Source organism: Mobula hypostoma, chromosome 7 (assembly GCF_963921235.1).
Source record: "Mobula hypostoma chromosome 7, sMobHyp1.1, whole genome shotgun sequence".
In the NCBI taxonomy this organism is placed as follows: domain Eukaryota; kingdom Metazoa; phylum Chordata; class Chondrichthyes; order Myliobatiformes; family Myliobatidae; genus Mobula; species Mobula hypostoma.
The window spans coordinates 186,995,401-187,014,033 of NC_086103.1; the positions used below are offsets into that span (position 1 = coordinate 186,995,401).

Consider the following 18,633-nt stretch of genomic DNA (forward strand, 5'->3'; position numbering starts at 1 on the left):
GGACCACAGCTATCAATCCCTCAAGTGTTAATGTCTTCATTCCTGGGACCTTTGCACCCTCTCCAATCTGTGGAATTCATTGCTACAGACTACTGCGGAGGCAGAGTCACTGGATATATTTAAAGTGGAGGTTGATACGTTCATGGTTAGTCAGGGCATCGAAGGTTAGAAGCAGAAAAATGAGATGAAGAGGGAAATAACCCATGATGGAATCAAACCAGATTTGATGGGCCAAATGGTCTAATTCTGCTCCTATGTCTCATGGTGTTTTACATTTTAGTCCTCTCAAAATGAATGCTAACATTGCATTTGCCTTCCTTTCTACGAATTCAACTTGCAAGCTGATCTTCAAGGAAACCTGCACTAGGTCTCCCAAGCCCCCTTATACCTCCAAATTCTGAATTACTCTGAGATCAGAGACATAACCCATAATCCAGCCACATCATTCTGCTGAACCGGGAACATCAACACTTACCTTGTTCCCTCCCTGGTCCACGTAACGAGCAGTGTTGTTGTAAACCCGCAACATCGGGACAAGGCCATTGCTGCTTCCATTGGTCTGAAATGACAAGCAGTCATTAAAGGTCACCCAGAACAATAGCTCGTTTCAACTTTAATACTCATTCAACCAAGTTCTTGTTTTCATTCAATTCATTTCCAAGTCACTGAATATCCTTTGGATTACATTGAAGTCAGTCATCCAGAAACGGAAACAATATGGTACAGCTGTAAATCTGCCTAGAACAGGCCATCCTCAAAAACTGAATGACTGTGCAAGAAGGGGACTAGTGAGGGAGGCCACCAAAAGACCTATGAGGGAGGAGTTACAAGCTTCAGAAGCTGAGATGGGAGAGTGGCAAAGAGAAAGCCACTGATGACAAAACTCGCATGAAATCTCAGCTGAAGTTTGTCAGATGGAATGTGGGAGACTCTTGAGTCAGCTGGAAGAAGGTCCTATGGTCTGATGATACCAAAATTGAGCGTTTTGGCCATCAGACTAAATGTGCTGTTTGGCATAAGCCAAACACATCAAAACAGACCATCCCTAGTGTGAAGGATGGTGGTGGCTGCATCATGCTGTCCTTACTGATTCGTTATTCAGTCGGAGAAAACACTCAGAGGCCACGTTTTTGCTCGATCAATTCTTTATTTAATTTGATCCGAGGAGAGGTAACCACCATATGCTTCTACAGCGTCTGGCAATCAGCTCTGCCTAGCATGAGTACAAGGTTACATTTATATCCAGAGAAAAAAGGTTTCAGTTAGCACCTGTTTCCCCTGTACACGCTTGTGACGGTTTGTGGTTAGCAATTTCATCATGGTCACAATAGCTTCACGTGCAGAGGTACAGGTCAGTAAGCACCTCTATTCTAAGAAATGAGCATGCAGTTGCAACATCCTAACCGTGCCCGGCTCTGTTGTCTAGTTCCCGCCCCTGCTATATTTTCCAGGTCACGTACACCATTTAACCCTTCCTATACCGTACTCTAACCCCCTTTTCACTTACACAATGCTGTGGGGATGCTTCACTGCAGCAGGCCCTGGAAGGCTTGTGAAGGTACAAGGTAAAATGAATACTGCAAAATACAGACAAATCCTGGAGGAAAGAACTGCGACTCGGAAGATTTTCCAGTAAGACATTGATCCCAAGTATGAAACCAAAGCTACACAGGAATGGCTAAATTACAAAGTTCATGTCCTGGAGTAGCCAAGTGAGAGTCCAGATCTCAATCCAATTGAGAATTTGAGGCTGGACTTAAAAAGGACTGTTCACTCATGATCCCCATGCAATCTGACAGTTCTTTAAAGAATGGGGGGGGGAGGGAGAAACTTGCAGTTTCCAGATGTGCAAAGCTGATAGAGACCTATTCACAGACTCAAGGGTTTAATTGCTGCCAAAGGTGCATCTACTAAATACTGACTTGAATGGGGTGAGTAATTATGCAATTATTTTCTGTTTAATAATTGTAATACATTTAGACAAAATTGCAGAAAATTAATTTCACTTTGACACAAGTCTTTTCTATTGATCAGTGTCAAAAAAGCCAAATTAAATGACAAACATTAGCATCTTCCAATCATAAAAAAATGTAGTAATGGACAAACAATTACACCTTCGGATGGACCTATAAGGTCTGCAGCGAGGAGCGTTAACATGCACTTGCTGGGGCACACAAAAAATTAAAACTGGTGACAAGTCCCCACTTGCAGTTGCTTTGGCACCTGAGGGTCAATGTTTTCCACGGAGGGCAGTGGGTATATGGAACAAGCTGGTACAGACAAGTACAATAAAACCATTTGAGCAGATGTATGGATAGGAAGTTTAGAGATACAAGAATAGATCAGACAACTTGGTTGTCACAAGCAAGGTAGGCCATGGGGCCTGTTTCCAAGCTGTACAGCCCTATGGCATCTTAGAAAGGAGGCATATGAAGAGACTCCTAGAGCCCGAAGCCCAGCTAGGAAATGAAGCGATAAGAGTTGGGGACACGTGGTATGCATAGGGAATGAACTGTCAGAGAAAGTGGAGAATCTGGGAGGGGTTCATAAATAGGTAATGTTTAGAAGAATATAGCCCAAAAGTGGCTAGCTTCTATGGGCATCTTGTTGGCATGAGCTAGCTGGGCTGAAGGGCCTGTTTCTGTGCTGTATGATTTATAATGTAAAGGAAGCCAGAGCTGGAGAGTTGAGTAATTTTATAGGATGCCTGTGAGTCCTCTGGGGAAGTCAGGAGCCCAACGTTTGAAAGTCCACTGGAGGTTGGAGGTCCAGAGGTGGCCTGTCCTGGGTTGAGGGGGGAAAAGTGATGAGAATGGGATGGGAACAGGGGCTTGTTTTGTCACTTTGATGTTATGTTCTACGTAGTTCTGCTGAGCATTGTGGGCACATTATGTTACCACTGGAATGTGTGGCGATATTTATGGGCTGCCCCCGGCACATCTTTGGTTGTGTTAGCTGTCAACACAAACGACACATTTTGCTACATTTCAATGTACACATGATAAATAAATGAATCTGAATTATGCAAACATTGGTGGAAAGACAAGCTTTTGTGTTCGTCCTGAGCACTGTTGCTAAATAGACTCTCTAGTTCTAGGGAAACATGGATTTGAAGGTACAGATAGTCTTGGTCCAGGAGAGCAGTTCTGCCTCCAAGGGACCTCGCTGGGTGTATTTACACAAATCCAACTCTTCACAATACTCACGCCTGCGATGTAGCTTCCCGTAGCTCGGATGCAGCTCACGGCAACACCAATGCCCCCAGCAGATTTGGAAATCAGGGCACACTGTTTCAGAGTGTCGTAAATCCCTTCAATGCTGTCATCCCTCATGGAAAGCAGGAAGCAGCTACAAGTCAAACAGAAGGATAAGCAAACAAGGGAGAAGGGCCTTCGATACTCTGCTGACTTGACAGGGGTGCATAAGAGGCGTCGATAGATTGGTCAAAGACTTTTCCATAGGGTGGAAATGATAATATGGCGGGGGGGGGCAACGCTGCATAATTTTAAGGCAATTGGCAGAAAGTATGGGGGAGGGATTCAAAGGCAGTTTTTTTAAAAAAGACTGTAGGGTGTGCATGGGATGGTTGTGAAGGCAGATACATCAGGGACATTTAAGAAACACAGATAGGCACATTTAGAGATGTAGCATGGAACAGGCCCTTCTGGCATAACAAACCACACTGCCAGCAGCCCACCTATTTAACCCTGCCTAAAGTCAGGACAATTTACAATGACCAATTAACTGCCCCTAACACACTTACATAAATAAGGAATCCAATTCTGTACACAATACACTGGATTTTTATTAGTTATTTGTGTAGACATACAGCACGGCAACAGGCCCTTCCGGCCCAATGAGCCTACCCTGTCCAATTACACCCATGTGACCAATTAACCTACTATTCCATGTCTTTGGACTGAGGGAGGAAACCCGTACAGTCACGGGGAGAAGATACAAACTTATTAGAAATGATGCCAGAATTGAACTCTGAACTCCCAAAGCCCCAAACTGCAATAGTGCCTCTCTAGCCACTATGCTACCATGGCACCCTATGGATGAAAGAAAAATGGAGGACTGCGTAGGAGGGAAGGGTTAGATTGATATTGGACCAAGTCAAAGCATCAGAACAACATCATGGGGTGAAGGGCCTGGTACTGTTCTGTTTTAATGTAACTCTAGACAGTAGCTGAGTCTTGTGTGATTGAAAGGAAATTTCCCAGAGTGAATGTTGGGGAAAGCTGCAGAGGGAGGCTTTCTTCACCAGTGGCAATGATAATGAGATGAAAAGTACTTTTAGGAAGGTGGACTTGGCGGAGATGAGTGTTCAAGCCTTGGAGCCAAGGAGCAGGTACCTGGAGAGTTGAGGCCTGTTGGTGCCAGCATTGAACAAGGTGGGAGAGGCGTGAGTGAACCATTTTTCCGACAGCAGGTTGTATGTTTCAATGGCAGCATCAATGTCATTCTTGTGGATTCCAACAGAGACCCTCATCAGCATATGCTGGGGCCGTTCAGCCACTAGAAAACAACAGTACATATCAAACTGGACCAATATACCAATATACAAAGGAGGAGGAACAGGAAGTCTTTCAACACTAGTCTGCTTTACCATTGAAGATACAACCAATTGCATTGTAATTTCACTGGTTATTGGATATGCATCTGCTACTACCTTACCATATAAATATTCTCTTCCTCACAGGAAGAAACAGCTTGAAAGGCTCATCTGTGAAAATACTTCACTGCATCTGCCTTGAACCTCCAAATCTGGATTGACCGACAAAAGCAAATATCTTCTCCATTCTGGCCCTCTAGGGATCTGATGCTTCAATCAAGATCTCTTTCATCTCTAAATTCCAGTCAATACAAACATATCCTGCCCAGCTTTTCCTCATACGACAACCTACCACTTCAGGTATTAGTCCAATTAACTGTCCCCAACACAGCTACATCATTCTTTAAGGAAAACAATTCTGTACTCAAAACTGAATGTTTATAATTTATGTATTTGCTTAGAAATACAACACTAACAGGCCCTGTGGGCCAATGAGCCCAGGTTGCCCAATCACACCCATGTAACTAATAAACCTAATAACCAGTGATCAAACAAAATTTCCCTTTTTGTAAATAGGGAAGTGGAAGGGTGGGTTCATAAGTTTGCAGATGACATGAAGTTTGGTAGAGTTGTCAACGGGACATTGACAGGACGCAGGGCTGGGCAGGGTGTTCAATCCAGAAAAATGTGAAGTGCTTCTCTTTGGAAAGCCAAATTTGAAGGCAGAATACAGTTAATGGCAGGAATTTTAACAGCGTGGAGGAACATAGCCATCTTGGGGTTCATGTCCATAGATCTCTGAAAGTTCCAGCACAAGTTGATAGGGTGGTTAAGATACGCTGTGTTGGCCTTCATTAGTAAGGAGATTGAGTTCAAGACTAGAGGAGTTATAATGTTGCAGTTCTATAAAACCCTGGTTAGACTACACTTGAAATATTGTGTTCCGTTCTGGTTGCCTCATTATAGGAATGATGTAGAAGCTTTAGAGAGGGTGCAGAGGAAATTTACCAGGATGCTGCCTGAATTAGAAAGCATCATGGGGAAGGAGGAACTGTACTGTGCTGTTCTATGTTAAACAATGTTTACTTTCCACATTACCTTAAACCTTTCTGATGCCAAACTGTAACATTGAACAACCTTTTTCCTATGACAGATGTAAAGCTTTCTTGTCTGCCTGTCTTTCAAGTTATTATTTTCCAATATATTACTCTGTATAAAAGTTTAAAATGCAAAGATAGGCTAGCTTTGCCACATGTACATCAAAACACAGTGAAATGCATTGTTTTGCATCAACAAGTACAGTCAGAATACGAGTTGGGGCAGACCACCATGCTTCCGACAAGAACGTGCCCATAACCCTAACCATACATCTTCGGAATGTGAGAGGAATCAGTGCACCTGGAAAACACATACCTTTGCCATTGATCTTGAGCAGATAAGAACGTTCTAAAGTCTGTGAAGAAACATCAGGAAGAAGACATCACACAAGGGCACTGCAACAAATCAATCACAGCCGGAAATAGGCCTTTCAGCCCAACTACCTCATGCTGATCAAGGTCCCATTTTCCAGTGTTTACAAATCAGTCAGAGAACAGGAACAGGCCCTTCAGCCTAACTGATCCATACTGATCAAGGTGCCATTTGCCATTTTTTATGTAACCTTTTAAACTTTTCCAGTCCATGTACCTCTCCAACTGTCTTTTGAACTGATATTACACCTGTCTTTACCACTTTCTTTAGTATATTCACAGACACCAGCCTTTCATTTAAAAACTCACCTTGAAAGCCTGCAATGTATTTGCCTCTACAACAACAGACAGCACATTCCAGGCATCCATGACACATTCATCCTCTTTTGTCAAGCTCCTCTGTTCCATCTGCAAGATGCAGAACTTCCCAGCGGCCAACCATTTCATTTCCTATCCCCAATCCGACATGTTCTGCCACAACGAGGCCACTTTTGGGGTGGCCATGCAACACCTTGTATTCCATCTGGGTAGCTTCATTCCACTCCCCCCCCCCCCATGAATCTATCCAACTCTACAGGATCACCCCTCAGTTTCCTATGCTGTAAGGAATAAAATCCTAGCCCGTCCAACCTCTCCCTATAACTCAGTCCCTAAGCTTCCTTGTAAATCTTTTCTTATTAAACTGGAAAGAGTACAGATTTCCTGCAGCAGAGCGACTTAAAAAGGAACACAATGCTCCAAGTGCAGCTTCACTGCATCCTGTACAACCACACTATGACATCTTAACTTTTATACTTAGTGCCCTGACTGATGGAGCCTCTGGACTCTCACCACCAGGTTCAGGAACAGTTATTACTCCCCAACCATCAGGCTCTTGAACCAAAGGAGATACCTTCACTCAACTTCACTTGCCCCATCATCGAACTGTTTCCACAACCTATGGACTTGCTTTCAAGGACTTTTCATCTCAATCTTGATATTTGTTGCCTATTTACGTATTATTGCTTTTTTCTATTTTGCATAGATTGTTGTCTTTTGCACATTGATTGTTTGTCCAACTCATTGGGTGCAGTCTTTCATTGGTTCTATTATGTTTCTAGTATTCACTGTGAATGTCCACAAGATGAATCTCAGGGTTGTATATGGTGTAATATGCACTTAGGTAATAAATTTAACACAGAACAGTACAGCACTGGATCAGGTCATTCAGCGCACAATGTTATGCCAAGCCACCTAAAAAGCAAATCAAAAACACCTAAACACTAATCCCTACACAATGTCCATATCCTTCCATCTTCCTTACATCCATGTGCCTATCCAAACACCCCTTAAAAGCCTCTAATGTACTTGCATCTACCACCTCCCCAGGCAGCACATTCCAGGCAGACATGACTGAGTTAAAAAAAACTTACCACTCACATTTACTTTGAACGCCAGCTTGTCCAAAGCCTTCTTCACCACTCAATCTACCTGTGACTCCATATTCTAGGTACCATGTACTTTTACTCCAAAGTCCCTCTGTTCCACAGCATTCCCCAAGGCCATGGCATTTACTATGAAAGTCCTATCTGGATTTGGCTTTGCCAAATGCAACACCTCTCACTTATCCCACTTAAAGCCCATTTGCTATCACTCAGCTGATCCATTACAACTTCAGATAACCTTCATTGTCCACTATACAATCCATTTTAATATCATCTGCAAACTCACCAATCATGCTTTGTACTTCCAAATAATTGATAAAGCTGAAACAATTAACCTAGCACCGACCCAGGACCCTCCCAGTCATGGGGCTTCAGTCTGAAACAACCTTCTACCATCACTGGAACTGTTTTGTCAAGCTCTGCTCCATCTGCAAAACGCAGAACTTCCCAGTGGCCAAACATTTCAATTCCTATCCCCAATCCGACATGTTCTGCCATAACGAAGCCACTTTCGGGGTGGACATGCAACACTTCGTATTCCATCTGGGTAGCTTCCAAGCCTGATGAATGAACATCGATTTGTCCTTTTGGTAAAAATGTTCTCCTCTTCTTCTATTTCGCACTCTGGCCTCTTACCTCTTCTCCTCACCTGCCTATCTTCGTCCCTTGGTGTCCCTTCTTCGTCTTCTCCCATGGTCCACTTTTACCAGAGTCCTTCTTCCCCAGCCCTTTACCATTTACCACATGGCTTCACCTATCACCTCGCTTGTGCTCCATTCCACTTCCCCCCACCTTTATATTCTGGCATCTTCCCCCTTACTTTTCAGCCCCGAATTAAGGTCTCAGCCCAAAACATCGACTATTTAATCATTGCCATAGATGCTGCTTGACCTGCTGAGTTCCTCCAACACTTTGTGTTTGTTGTGTATACAACTGGCCAGTTCTCCATAGATTCCACACAATCTAACTTCTCCAGGTAGCCTGACAAATGGAACCCCAGAAGACTTTAATGAAGCCCACCCTGCCCTCATCAACTTTCCTGACACAAGTCTCTCAAACAGGGTTCTCAATTTCTTCTCTAGCCTCCTTGTGTTCTTGGATAAACCTGATCAGTCCCTGGAGATTTGTCTACCTTCATACCCTCTAAGACATCCTGCACCAGCCCCCTACTGAAATGCAGACTATCCTCAAGACTTCCCTGTTTACTTTTCCTAGTTCTGGAGTCTTCACCTTTCTCCTCAGGTTCTTCCCTCCTTAAAATACCTTAATCATCTTTGCCAAAGTTATTTCACGTTCTCTTTTTGCCCTCCTGATTTACTTTGAGTATACTTCTGCCTCCCTTGTACTCAACTTGAGCTGCTTGAATTTGACCCATGCGTCCTCCTACCATTCTTGCCCTTCACTCCAACAGGAGCATGCAGACATCAAGTTCTCAGTTTATCACCTTAAAAAGCTTCTCACTTCCCCGTGTTCCCTTTGCCTGCAAACAATCTACCCCTATCAGCCTTTGCAAGCTCCTGACCAATACTGGCAAAATTCTCTGATACCCAGCAATTGCTCTGGAAAGAAAACCTACCTTGAATCCGAAGAAATTATAGGAGAAGTCCCGGTCGTAGATGATGGCAGAATTTAGACGCTGAAGAGCAAGAACAGTAGTTCATTAGTACCCATGGACTCTTCATCTCATTTCCCCAATATTTATGATTTATTTATTACTACTTCTTCTATTTATATTTTGCGTATTGGTTGTTTGCCTGTCTTGTGTGCAGTTTTTCATTGATTCTATTGTGTTTCTCTGTATTTAACGTGAATGCCCAAAAGAAAATGAATCTCAGGGCTGTATATGCTAATATATTTACTTTGAATGCAAACGAGAGGAATTCTGCAGATGCTGGAAATTCTTTGAACTTTGATTTTGTGCAATTCTAAGTCGATTTCACCATTTAGAGTAATTTGCGTAGGTACGTGGATAAGAGGGGCATGGAGGGCCATGGCCTGGGTGCAGGTCGATGGACTAGATAGGATGGAGGACCTGTTTCTGTGCTGTGGTGCTCTGACTATATTGACAAAGCAGACCTCAAGTATGGACAGCTTGGTGAACATGGTGGCAATAAACAAAATCTGCTCAAGTCAGCATCTCCACATCTCACCATTAAATCAGATATCTTTAGCAGAGGACCCCACTTACATCTTTATTTTCAAGCACAATATCAAAGGTTTCCTTAGAAATCATGGGTGAGTGGTTGTTAGTTAGAGAGTTCACATAGTTGTACAGATCTTCCATGACATCTGGAAAACAAAACAGAGATTAGCTTTATTTGTCACACATACATTGAAACATGCAGTGAAGTGTGTAGATTGTGTCAAATCAAATCAGCAAAGCTTGTGCAGGGCAGCCCACAACCATCATCACACTTCCGGCACTAACAAAGTATGCCCGCCAATCACTAACCACAACACAAGTCTTTGTAATGCGGAAAGAAACTAGCACAATCACGGGGAGACCATACAAACTTAGACAGCAGCAGAAATTGAACTCCGATCTTACAGCAACTGCTGTGATAGTGTTACATGAGACTTCGGCCTGTATTCACTGGAATTCAGATGAATGAGGGGTGACCTCCTTGAAACCTATTGATTGGTGAAAGGCCTTGATTAAATTGAATTGAATTGACTTTATTTAGTCATAGTCATACTTTATTGATCCCGGGGGAAATTGGTTTTCGTTACAGTTGCACCATAAATAAATAGTAATAGAACCATAAATAGTAATATGTAAATTATGCCAGTAAATTATGAAATAAATCCAGGACCAGCCTATCGGCTCAGGGTATCTGACCCTCCAAGGGAGGAATTGTAAAGTTTGATGGCCACAGGCAGGAATGACTTCCTATGATGCTCTGTGTTGCATCTCAGTGGAATGAGTCTCTGGCTGAATGTACTCCTGTGCCCACCCAGTACATTATGTAGTGGATGGGAGACATTGACCAAGATGGCATGCAACTTAGACAGCATCCTCTTTTCAGACACCACCGTGAGAGAGTCCAGATCCATCCCTACAACTTCACTGGCCTTAAGAATGAGTTTGTTGATTCTGTTGGTGTCTGCTACCCTCAGCCTGCTGCCCCAGCACACAACAGCAAACATGATTACACTGGCCACCACAGACTCGTAGAACATCCTCAGCATCGTCTGGCAGATGTTAAAGGACCTCAGTCTCCTCAGGAAATAGAGACGGCTCTGACCCTTCTTGTAGACAGCCTCAGTGTTCTTTGACCACTCCAGTTTATTGTCAATTCGTATCCCCAGGTATTTGTAATCCTCCACCATGTCCACACTGACCCCCTGGATGGAAACAGGGGTCACCGATACCTTAGCTCTCCTCAGGTCTACCACCAGCTCCTTAGTCTTTTTCACATTAAGCTGCAGATAATTCTGCTCACACCATGTGACAAAGTTTCCTACCGTAGCCCTGTACTCAGCCTCATCTCCCTTGCTGATGCATCCAACTATGGCAGAGTCATCAGAAAAGTTCTGAAGATGACAAGACTCTGTGCAGTCATTGAAGTTCGAGGTGTAAATGGTGAAGAGAAAGGGAGACAAGACAGTCCCCTGTGGAGCCCCAGTGCTGCTGATCACTCTGTCGGACACACAGTGTTGCAAGCACACGTACTGTGGTCTGCCAGTCAGGTAATCAAGAATCCATGACACCAGGGGAGCATCCACCTGCATCGCTGTCAGCTTTTCCCCCAGCAGAGCAGGGCGGATTTCTTCCATCCTTCACATACATGAGTGAAAATCTTTACCTTACATCTCTGTCTAAATGTGCAATGTGTAATCATAATAACTTATAATAAATAGAAGTCAATATAACATAGAAATCCACTCAAATCAGCTTGAGTTAACCAGTCTGATGGCCTGGTGGAAGAAGCTGTCCCGGAGCCTGTTGATCCTGGCTTTTATGCTGCGGTACCGTTTCCCAGATGGTAGCAGCTGAAATAGATTGTGGTTGGGGTGACTCGGGTCCCCAATGATCCTTCAAGCCCTTTTCACACACCTGTCTTTGTAAATGTCCTGATTCATGGGAAGTTCACAACTACAGATGCGCTGGGCTGTCCACACCATTCTCGGCAGAGTCCTGCGATTAAGGGAAGTACAGTTCTCATACCAGGCAGTGATGCAGCCAGTCAGAATGCTCTCAATTATGCCCCTCTAGAGAGTTCTTGGGATTTGGAGGGCTCATACCAAACTTCAACTATCTGAGGTGAAAGAGGCACTGTTGTGCCTTTTTCACCACACACCTGGTGTGTACAGACCACGTGAGGTCCTCGGTGATGTGGAGAGGATGGTTCCTATGATGGGAGAATCCAAGACCAGAGGGCACAGCCTCAGAATAGAGGGACGTCCTTTTAGAACGGAGATGGAGGAATTTCATTAGGCAGAGAATGCTGGATCTGTGGAATTCACTGCCACAGGCAGCTGTAGAGGCCAAGTCTGTATGTATATTTAAAGCAGAGGTTGATTAATTGGGGCATAAAGAGATATGGGGAGAAAGCAGGAGACCGAGGCTGAGATCAGTCATGACATGGCAGAGCAGACTCAATGGGCGAAATGTCCTAATTCTGCTCCTGCGCCTTTGATTTTTGCCTACCACTGACCAGCCCCTCTTACAAAATCACAATCGACTTGCATCCCATCACAATCATACCCTTCAAAGGCCTTGTAGTCTGGTAATTATCAAACTGTCTATAATAACCTTGGTAACTGAGCTACCCGCCCAGATGTTGCAGGATGGTTGGCATAGACATGTTGGGCTGAATGGCCTACACCTACGTAACACATTCATTCTTTCGGTGCGTATAAATGGGGAGGAGGTCAGAATTTTCCCCCGTAGTATAGGGTAGCAACAACGAAAAGGGCATAAGTATATGAAAGGACGTCTTAAGAGGGGATTTGAGGAAAAATCTTGTTTTATACAGAGTTGTTGGTACCTAGAACACACTGCCAGAGAAAGTGGTGGCATCAAATAAAAGTCAGAAGACAATTCAGTGGGATACTTGAACAAACGAGGCTGATTTTACCTATTCATTCACAGATATAGCCCATAACAGGTCTTTCTGGCCTGATTCCACCCACGTAACCAATTATCATAATAACACCACATCTTTGAAACGTGAGAAGAAACCCACGTCTGTGAGATATGAAGCCAGGGTCGACGGTGCTGTCATGTCATGCCACCTGCTATACTACCGTGCCGCCCCTAATGTGGACAAATGCAGAATGGATGGGACAGGCTGAAGGGTCCATTTCTGTGTCATTTCTATGACAACTCCACCAGGGACAGTCCCAAGCCTGGTTGTGAAAGGAGGCTTGGGCATAGGGCTGGTAACCCAGAGCTGTGGAAAACTCCAGAGTCCTCAGTCCTAGGAGAGGAAGAATCATCTCCTAAAAGGTTCTTCCTCTCACCACAGGAGCATAGAGCTCAGCGCAACGTTATTACAACTCAGGATGTGCCAGAGTTTGGAGCTCAATTCTGACACAGCCTTAAGAAGTCTTATACATCCTCCCCATGAAATGTATGGCTTTTTCTCAGGGGCGCCGCTTTCCTCCCACAGTCCAAAGACACACCAAGTAGGTTACTTGGTCATCCGTGATTAGGTCAGGGTTAATCTGGTTTGGAGATTGCTGGGACAGCATGGCTCGAAGGCGGGACTCCATGCTGTATTGCTAATTAAAATACAAAATGGATAAAGACGTAAAGTCATGTGGTGAAAGCAGAAACAATAGGGGTGATCAACCTTCGCCCCAGGACAGAGGAGTCTGGTGAGCTGCTGTCGGCAGCCTCTGCCTCAGTAGAGGTGATGCGCTGAAGAAGACTACTCTATGACTGGCTGTCTGTCAATTTCGTGGTACTCACCAGAGAACACTTTTTTGGTTTCCTTGTGGAGATTGGAGACTGCAATTCGTGCAGCCAGAATTGCATAGTCCGGATGTTTGGTTGTCATGGTAGCAGCTGTTTCTGATGCCAACGTATCCAATTCGACAGTTGTAACACCACTGTACAGGCCTTGAATCACCTTCATCGTGATCTGTGCCTGTAACAAGAAATCAAATCAGCTGCTGTGTACACCTCCAACAGCTGGTGTAAAACCAGTTGTCTTCATTTCACAGAACAAGAACTCCATCCTGGCTCCAAATGAGCATCTCCCCAAGACCAAGCCCCAGTAGCGGAGCCTCATCTAAAGCTTGTGAAAACACTCATTCCTGAAGGCACTCCAAAGTGGTTGGTGCGTGGAATGCATTGCCTGAGTCAGTGGTGGAGGCAGATACACTAGTGAAGTTTAAGAGACTACTAGACAGGTATATGGAGGAATTTAAGGTGGGGGCTTATATGGGAGGCAGGGTTTGAGGGTCGGCACAACATTGTGGGCCGAAGGGCCTGTACTGTGCTGTACTATTCTATGTTCTATGAAACATACATTCTTTTAAAATGTCGTCATCAGTATGACAAAATCATAGAAGCCAATCAGTGCATAACAATTTCCCACAGCAGCAACATGATCAGAATACCAACCGTTTTCTGCAACACTGCAGAAGTAAGAAATGCCAGGGGCATTGAGGCTAGATATCCTAGAAATGGCGTTGTCATCTTTGAAATAGACTTTCAGCATTTCTGACAATCTAGAACTGCAAGTATCAGCCTTGAATTTGTGCCCAGGCCCTAGGGAGGGAGCAGAGGCACCCAAGGCACTGTTGACGATCAAATCACTAATACAGAGCTTATGGTTGAATTGACCCCTACTTCTAACACCCCTTCCAGAGTTAAAACACCGCAGCTGATCGAATTCCACCACGCCTCCATTAGAGATTAGCTTTATTCATCACATGCAGTGAAATCTGTATTTTTGCATCAATAACCAACACTTCCCAAGGATGTGCCCAGAAGTGTCTCCATGGTTAGCATGCTCACAACTAACACTAACCTGTACGATTTTGGAATGTGGGAGGAAGCTGGAGTACCGAAAGGAAACCCACACAGTCATGCAGAGAATGTACTAACTCCGTATAGACAACAGCGGGAATTGAAATTATCTTCGGATAGCTGGCACTGTAAAGTGTTATGCCAATGCTAGTTGCAGATGGTGGATTTGTTTTTATGATCTTTGACACTGACTACAAATAGGCTACAGTAATAGCAAAGAACTTTGATTTTGCAAGGACAGAGAGAGGACATGGTTTAGCACTCGTAGTATCAATTTCCCTGCAAAGTCATGTATTTACAAAATGGATTTAATTTTGGAATTCATCTTTAGCTGTGATTGCCCAGCAACTATGAACATAATTAGCCACTCACTGGATCTACAAATTCAGGATTCAGACCATAACAGAGCTTCTGGATCCGGGAAGTAATCTTGTCAAACATGACTCTCTCCTGACGACCATCTGCAAAACAGAACACCACAGGTAAAGATTGCTTTTCTGGGCGGTCACACCATGTAGCAACAACAGCATTTGTGTGAAACTCACTGAATCATACAGCATGGAAACAGAACAGTCCACCACACCAACCGGTGCAAGCCCAGCTTCCCATCTTCCACTGCTTGGCTCACAGCGTCCATGCCTCGGGGACTCAAATGCCCACATTGACACTTAAATGATGCCAGCATCCCTGTACACTCAGGCACTGCACTCCACAGACACTCTTCTCCCTCTACCACCCCACATCTAGAACATATACCGGAAGCACTGTTCTCAGAGCCCTCTGCAATGTCAAGGGCTCCTCCTTTGACCTCCTAGTCAGGCAGAAGGTACCACAATACACGAACAATGACTGGTAGGATGGGCTACAGCTTATTTTCCTTACTCCCACCTCTCCCCACTGATTTCTAAATACCCTGCTCCCACCCAGTGCACATTTGTGACAGCACCAGTATTGTTATGTTTAACAACTTGTACTTTTTTATCTATTAGTACTATCTGATGTGCTATGTGATATATGTACTGTGCTGTGCACTGTGGTCTCAGATGAATGCTGTTTCATTTAGCTACACGTGTGTATGGTTGAATGACAAACCTGAACTCGAGGTACAGGGTATTCAAAAAATAATAAGAGCTGGATAGTTAACATGGATGAAAGGAAGGAAACTGTGTGTGCCACAGGCTCAGGTCGAAGTTGTTCGCCAAGTAGAATGTATCCAATCAAGTGTGATGACACAAAATGAGGTATGGCCTGGGAGAGGAATACAGAGGCTTCATGGAATGAGGGCAGGTTCCATCTACAGGCAAAGCCATGCTAGGTGCAATTTAATGAGGTAAAAATACAAACAGCTGAATGAGCTATTAATGCTTCTTTGGCACTTTCCAATAAAATATGGAACTTCTAGCAACTGGTACACTCTCATTCCAAAAACCCTTAGTTCCTATATCTGCCCTGCCAGAGGATGGTGAATCTGTGGAATTCATTGCCTCAGTTGACTGGAGGCCAAGTCTTCAAGTATATTCGAGTCAGAGGTTGACAGGTTGACTAGTCAGGGCATCAAAGGTTATGGGGAGAAGGCAGAAGAATGGGGTTGAGAGGAATAAATCAGCCAATTGAGTGCAGAGCGGACTGTGGGCAGCTTTGATTCTTTTGGTGTAAATTACAAGTTAATGCACGACTTTCATTTTACTGCTCAACTACATTTATAGACGACAAGGGACAGCACCTGGAACATTGTGCAGTTTTGGCTCCCAAGCCCAGAGGGATAGCTAAACAATGAGAGAATGTGTAGACTATAGAGCAAGAAAGATCAATAATAGTAGACTAAAGCGCAAAATAGTGAGAGAGCGTTGATGGGCTGGTCATTGTTGGCAAGTACTGCGGGATGATGATGATGTTGAACGCTGAGCTGTAGTACATAAACATTAGAACTAGAGCCGGGCAACCCCAAGGTGGGACTAGGTGAGAGTGAGTTCGGCACAGACTAGAAGGGAGGAGATGGCCGGTTTCCATGCTGTAATTGTCATATGTATCTGCCTGTATAAAGGAATGTCAGGGGTCGGGCCCAGCGATTGGCTCCGCCGGCCTGCAGCAGAAGGGGATTGGTCGGGCTCAGTGATTGGCTCCGCCGGCCTGCAGCGGAAGGGGATTGGTCGGGCTCAGTGATTGGCTCCGCCGGCCTGCAGCGGAAGGGGATTGGTCGGGCTCAGTGATTGGCTCCGCCGGCCTGCAGTGGAAGGGGATTGGTCGGCCCTGCGATTGGCTCCGCCCCGCCCCGCCGGTTGCCGCCAAATTGAAGCGCAAACGGCCGGAGAGGACAAACAAAGGGACGGGAACCCGGGCGCGGGCCGCCGGACCTCCGGACCCCCAGCCCACACCAGCGGTGATTGCTGAGCGTCCGATCTCAAAGTCCATCCGCTTCCCCGTGATATCCCGAATCAGTGACAGGTCACGGCCGGAGGGAGGGGCCTCGGGGCGCGGCGCCGCTCCGTCCTCTCCCCGGGACGGGACGGTCCGTCCACCGGTACAATACTCATGGGTACGGCGCCGGAGGGAGCAGGCAGACCCTCTGCTCCGACCCCCGGATGTTGTGAGGTGGCTCTCAGCGGGGTAATAAACACAGACTCAGTAGGCCAAACCGCCTAGGTGTCTACGGTAACCCCCGCCCCAGGACGGTGACCCCTAAAGCTCAAAAAGTTCAACGCTTCTCATCAAACCAGATACTGTATGTCGCCACATCTCAAATATCCTCCCCCCACGGATGCTGCATGACCTGCCGAGTTCATCCAGCAGGCTGCGAGCTGTCCCAGCTTCCAGTCTCCTCTGCCTGGAGAGGCCAACCCTGATTCTGAACTGAGCAGCAAGGGCAACTACGGGGTGTAAGATCCCATCCTCCCTCCGTTAGTGCCTGATCCAAAACCCCATCAACACAGGCAGTCACACCATACTCCTCCTAATCTCCCTGATGGGTCTTGTTGTGTCTCCACTGAGTCCTCACCTGTCGCCCAGACCCTCTCCAATCGACGGGGCCTCTGCCCCTGCCCCTGGGTAAGGGCTGTTCCCGACCCTGTCTCTATTGGACACTCAGATTGACCTGGGGATTCGGCAAGAGAGCTATCACTGGGAGACAATAATAAATCAGCCATGATGAGCAGACTCAATGGGCTGGATAGCCTAACTCTGCTCCTATGCCCTACCATCTCACAGATTAACTCATCCCATGCATCCGTACAGTACTGAAGCGTACCATCTAACCAAGGTATCTGCCTGAACCTGTTGTTACATGGAGCCTAGAAACAGAGGGCTATGGGTAACCCCAGGTAAGTACATGTTCAGCACAGCACAGTGGGCCGAAGGGCCTGTACTGTATTGTGCTGTAGGTTTTGTGTAGCCCATACCCTCTAAATCTTTCCTACCCATGTACCTGCCAAGTTCAAAGTTCAAAATAAATTCATGTTACCAAAGCACATACATGCCGTCATATCCAACCCTAAGATTCACTTTCTTGCGGGCATCCACACTAAACACAAAGAAGAAAACAATAATAAACGTCAATATATCCCGGTGATTCGCCCACAGGGCAGGCTGCAAGGCCAGGGCCTTGCAGGGCGCCCGCGGTATGGAACCTGCTTTCCCTCGCCTCGCTCTCCACCTGTCACCCGTCTCTTCTCCCCCCTCCACACACTCCGGGGACAGGGCCAGACCGCGCACAGCCCCAAGCGGCCTCCGCTGACCACCACAGCCGCCCGGTCACCCGGCTCCCACCCTGACCGAGGCCTACAACAGACACCCTCAGCCCTCCTCCGTGCGCCCGCGGCCGCGGCCGGCGGGGGAGCTGGGGCCAGTACCTCTCTTGATGACGAACATGATGCCGGGGCCTGCGGGGATCGCGAGTCCGAACTACGGGAAGACACCGGACCAACAGCTCGCCAACTTCAACGCGCGCTCGCCGTTTCCCGCCGGACTATTTATCAGCGTCGCAGCCAATCGGCGACCGGCTTTCCTCTCGGCAGTAGCCAATAGAACCAAAGATAGCCTCCTCTCGACCAATTGCAGTGGAACTCATCGCCCGCCAATCAGGATGGAGCCCGCTTGGATTCCGTTGCTATGGCAACGCGGGGCCTGCAAATCCAGTTAAACCTGAGACTGGCGTGAAGTGTCGGGGTGTTAATATAGCTGGGCTTCGGGCTCGGCTGCAGTCACACT

General features: G+C 45.9%; 1 protein-coding gene across 2 annotated transcripts in view; it reads right to left on the minus strand.

Moving 5' to 3' along the window:
* Window positions 1–18,398, minus strand: part of rrm1 (ribonucleotide reductase M1 polypeptide) — a 40,895-nt gene extending 22,497 nt beyond the window's left edge. Inside the window, exons 1-10 of one of the 2 annotated variants that reach the window (XM_063054791.1) lie at window positions 18,276–18,368; window positions 17,900–17,947; window positions 14,803–14,891; window positions 13,366–13,543; window positions 9,637–9,737; window positions 9,025–9,084; window positions 5,969–6,008; window positions 4,356–4,518; window positions 3,207–3,348; window positions 476–559 (exon numbers count right to left, since the gene is read on the minus strand). In XM_063054791.1, the coding sequence (XP_062910861.1) occupies window positions 476–559; window positions 3,207–3,348; window positions 4,356–4,518; window positions 5,969–6,008; window positions 9,025–9,084; window positions 9,637–9,737; window positions 13,366–13,543; window positions 14,803–14,891; window positions 17,900–17,909 (867 nt within the window). In that variant the 5' untranslated portion in view covers window positions 17,910–17,947; window positions 18,276–18,368. Of the gene's footprint in view, window positions 1–475; window positions 560–3,206; window positions 3,349–4,355; window positions 4,519–5,968; window positions 6,009–9,024; window positions 9,085–9,636; window positions 9,738–13,365; window positions 13,544–14,802; window positions 14,892–17,899; window positions 17,948–18,275 lie in introns of both variants that reach the window. The other variant, XM_063054790.1, reaches the window with a different exon arrangement.
* Window positions 18,399–18,633: the final 235 nt, after the last annotated feature.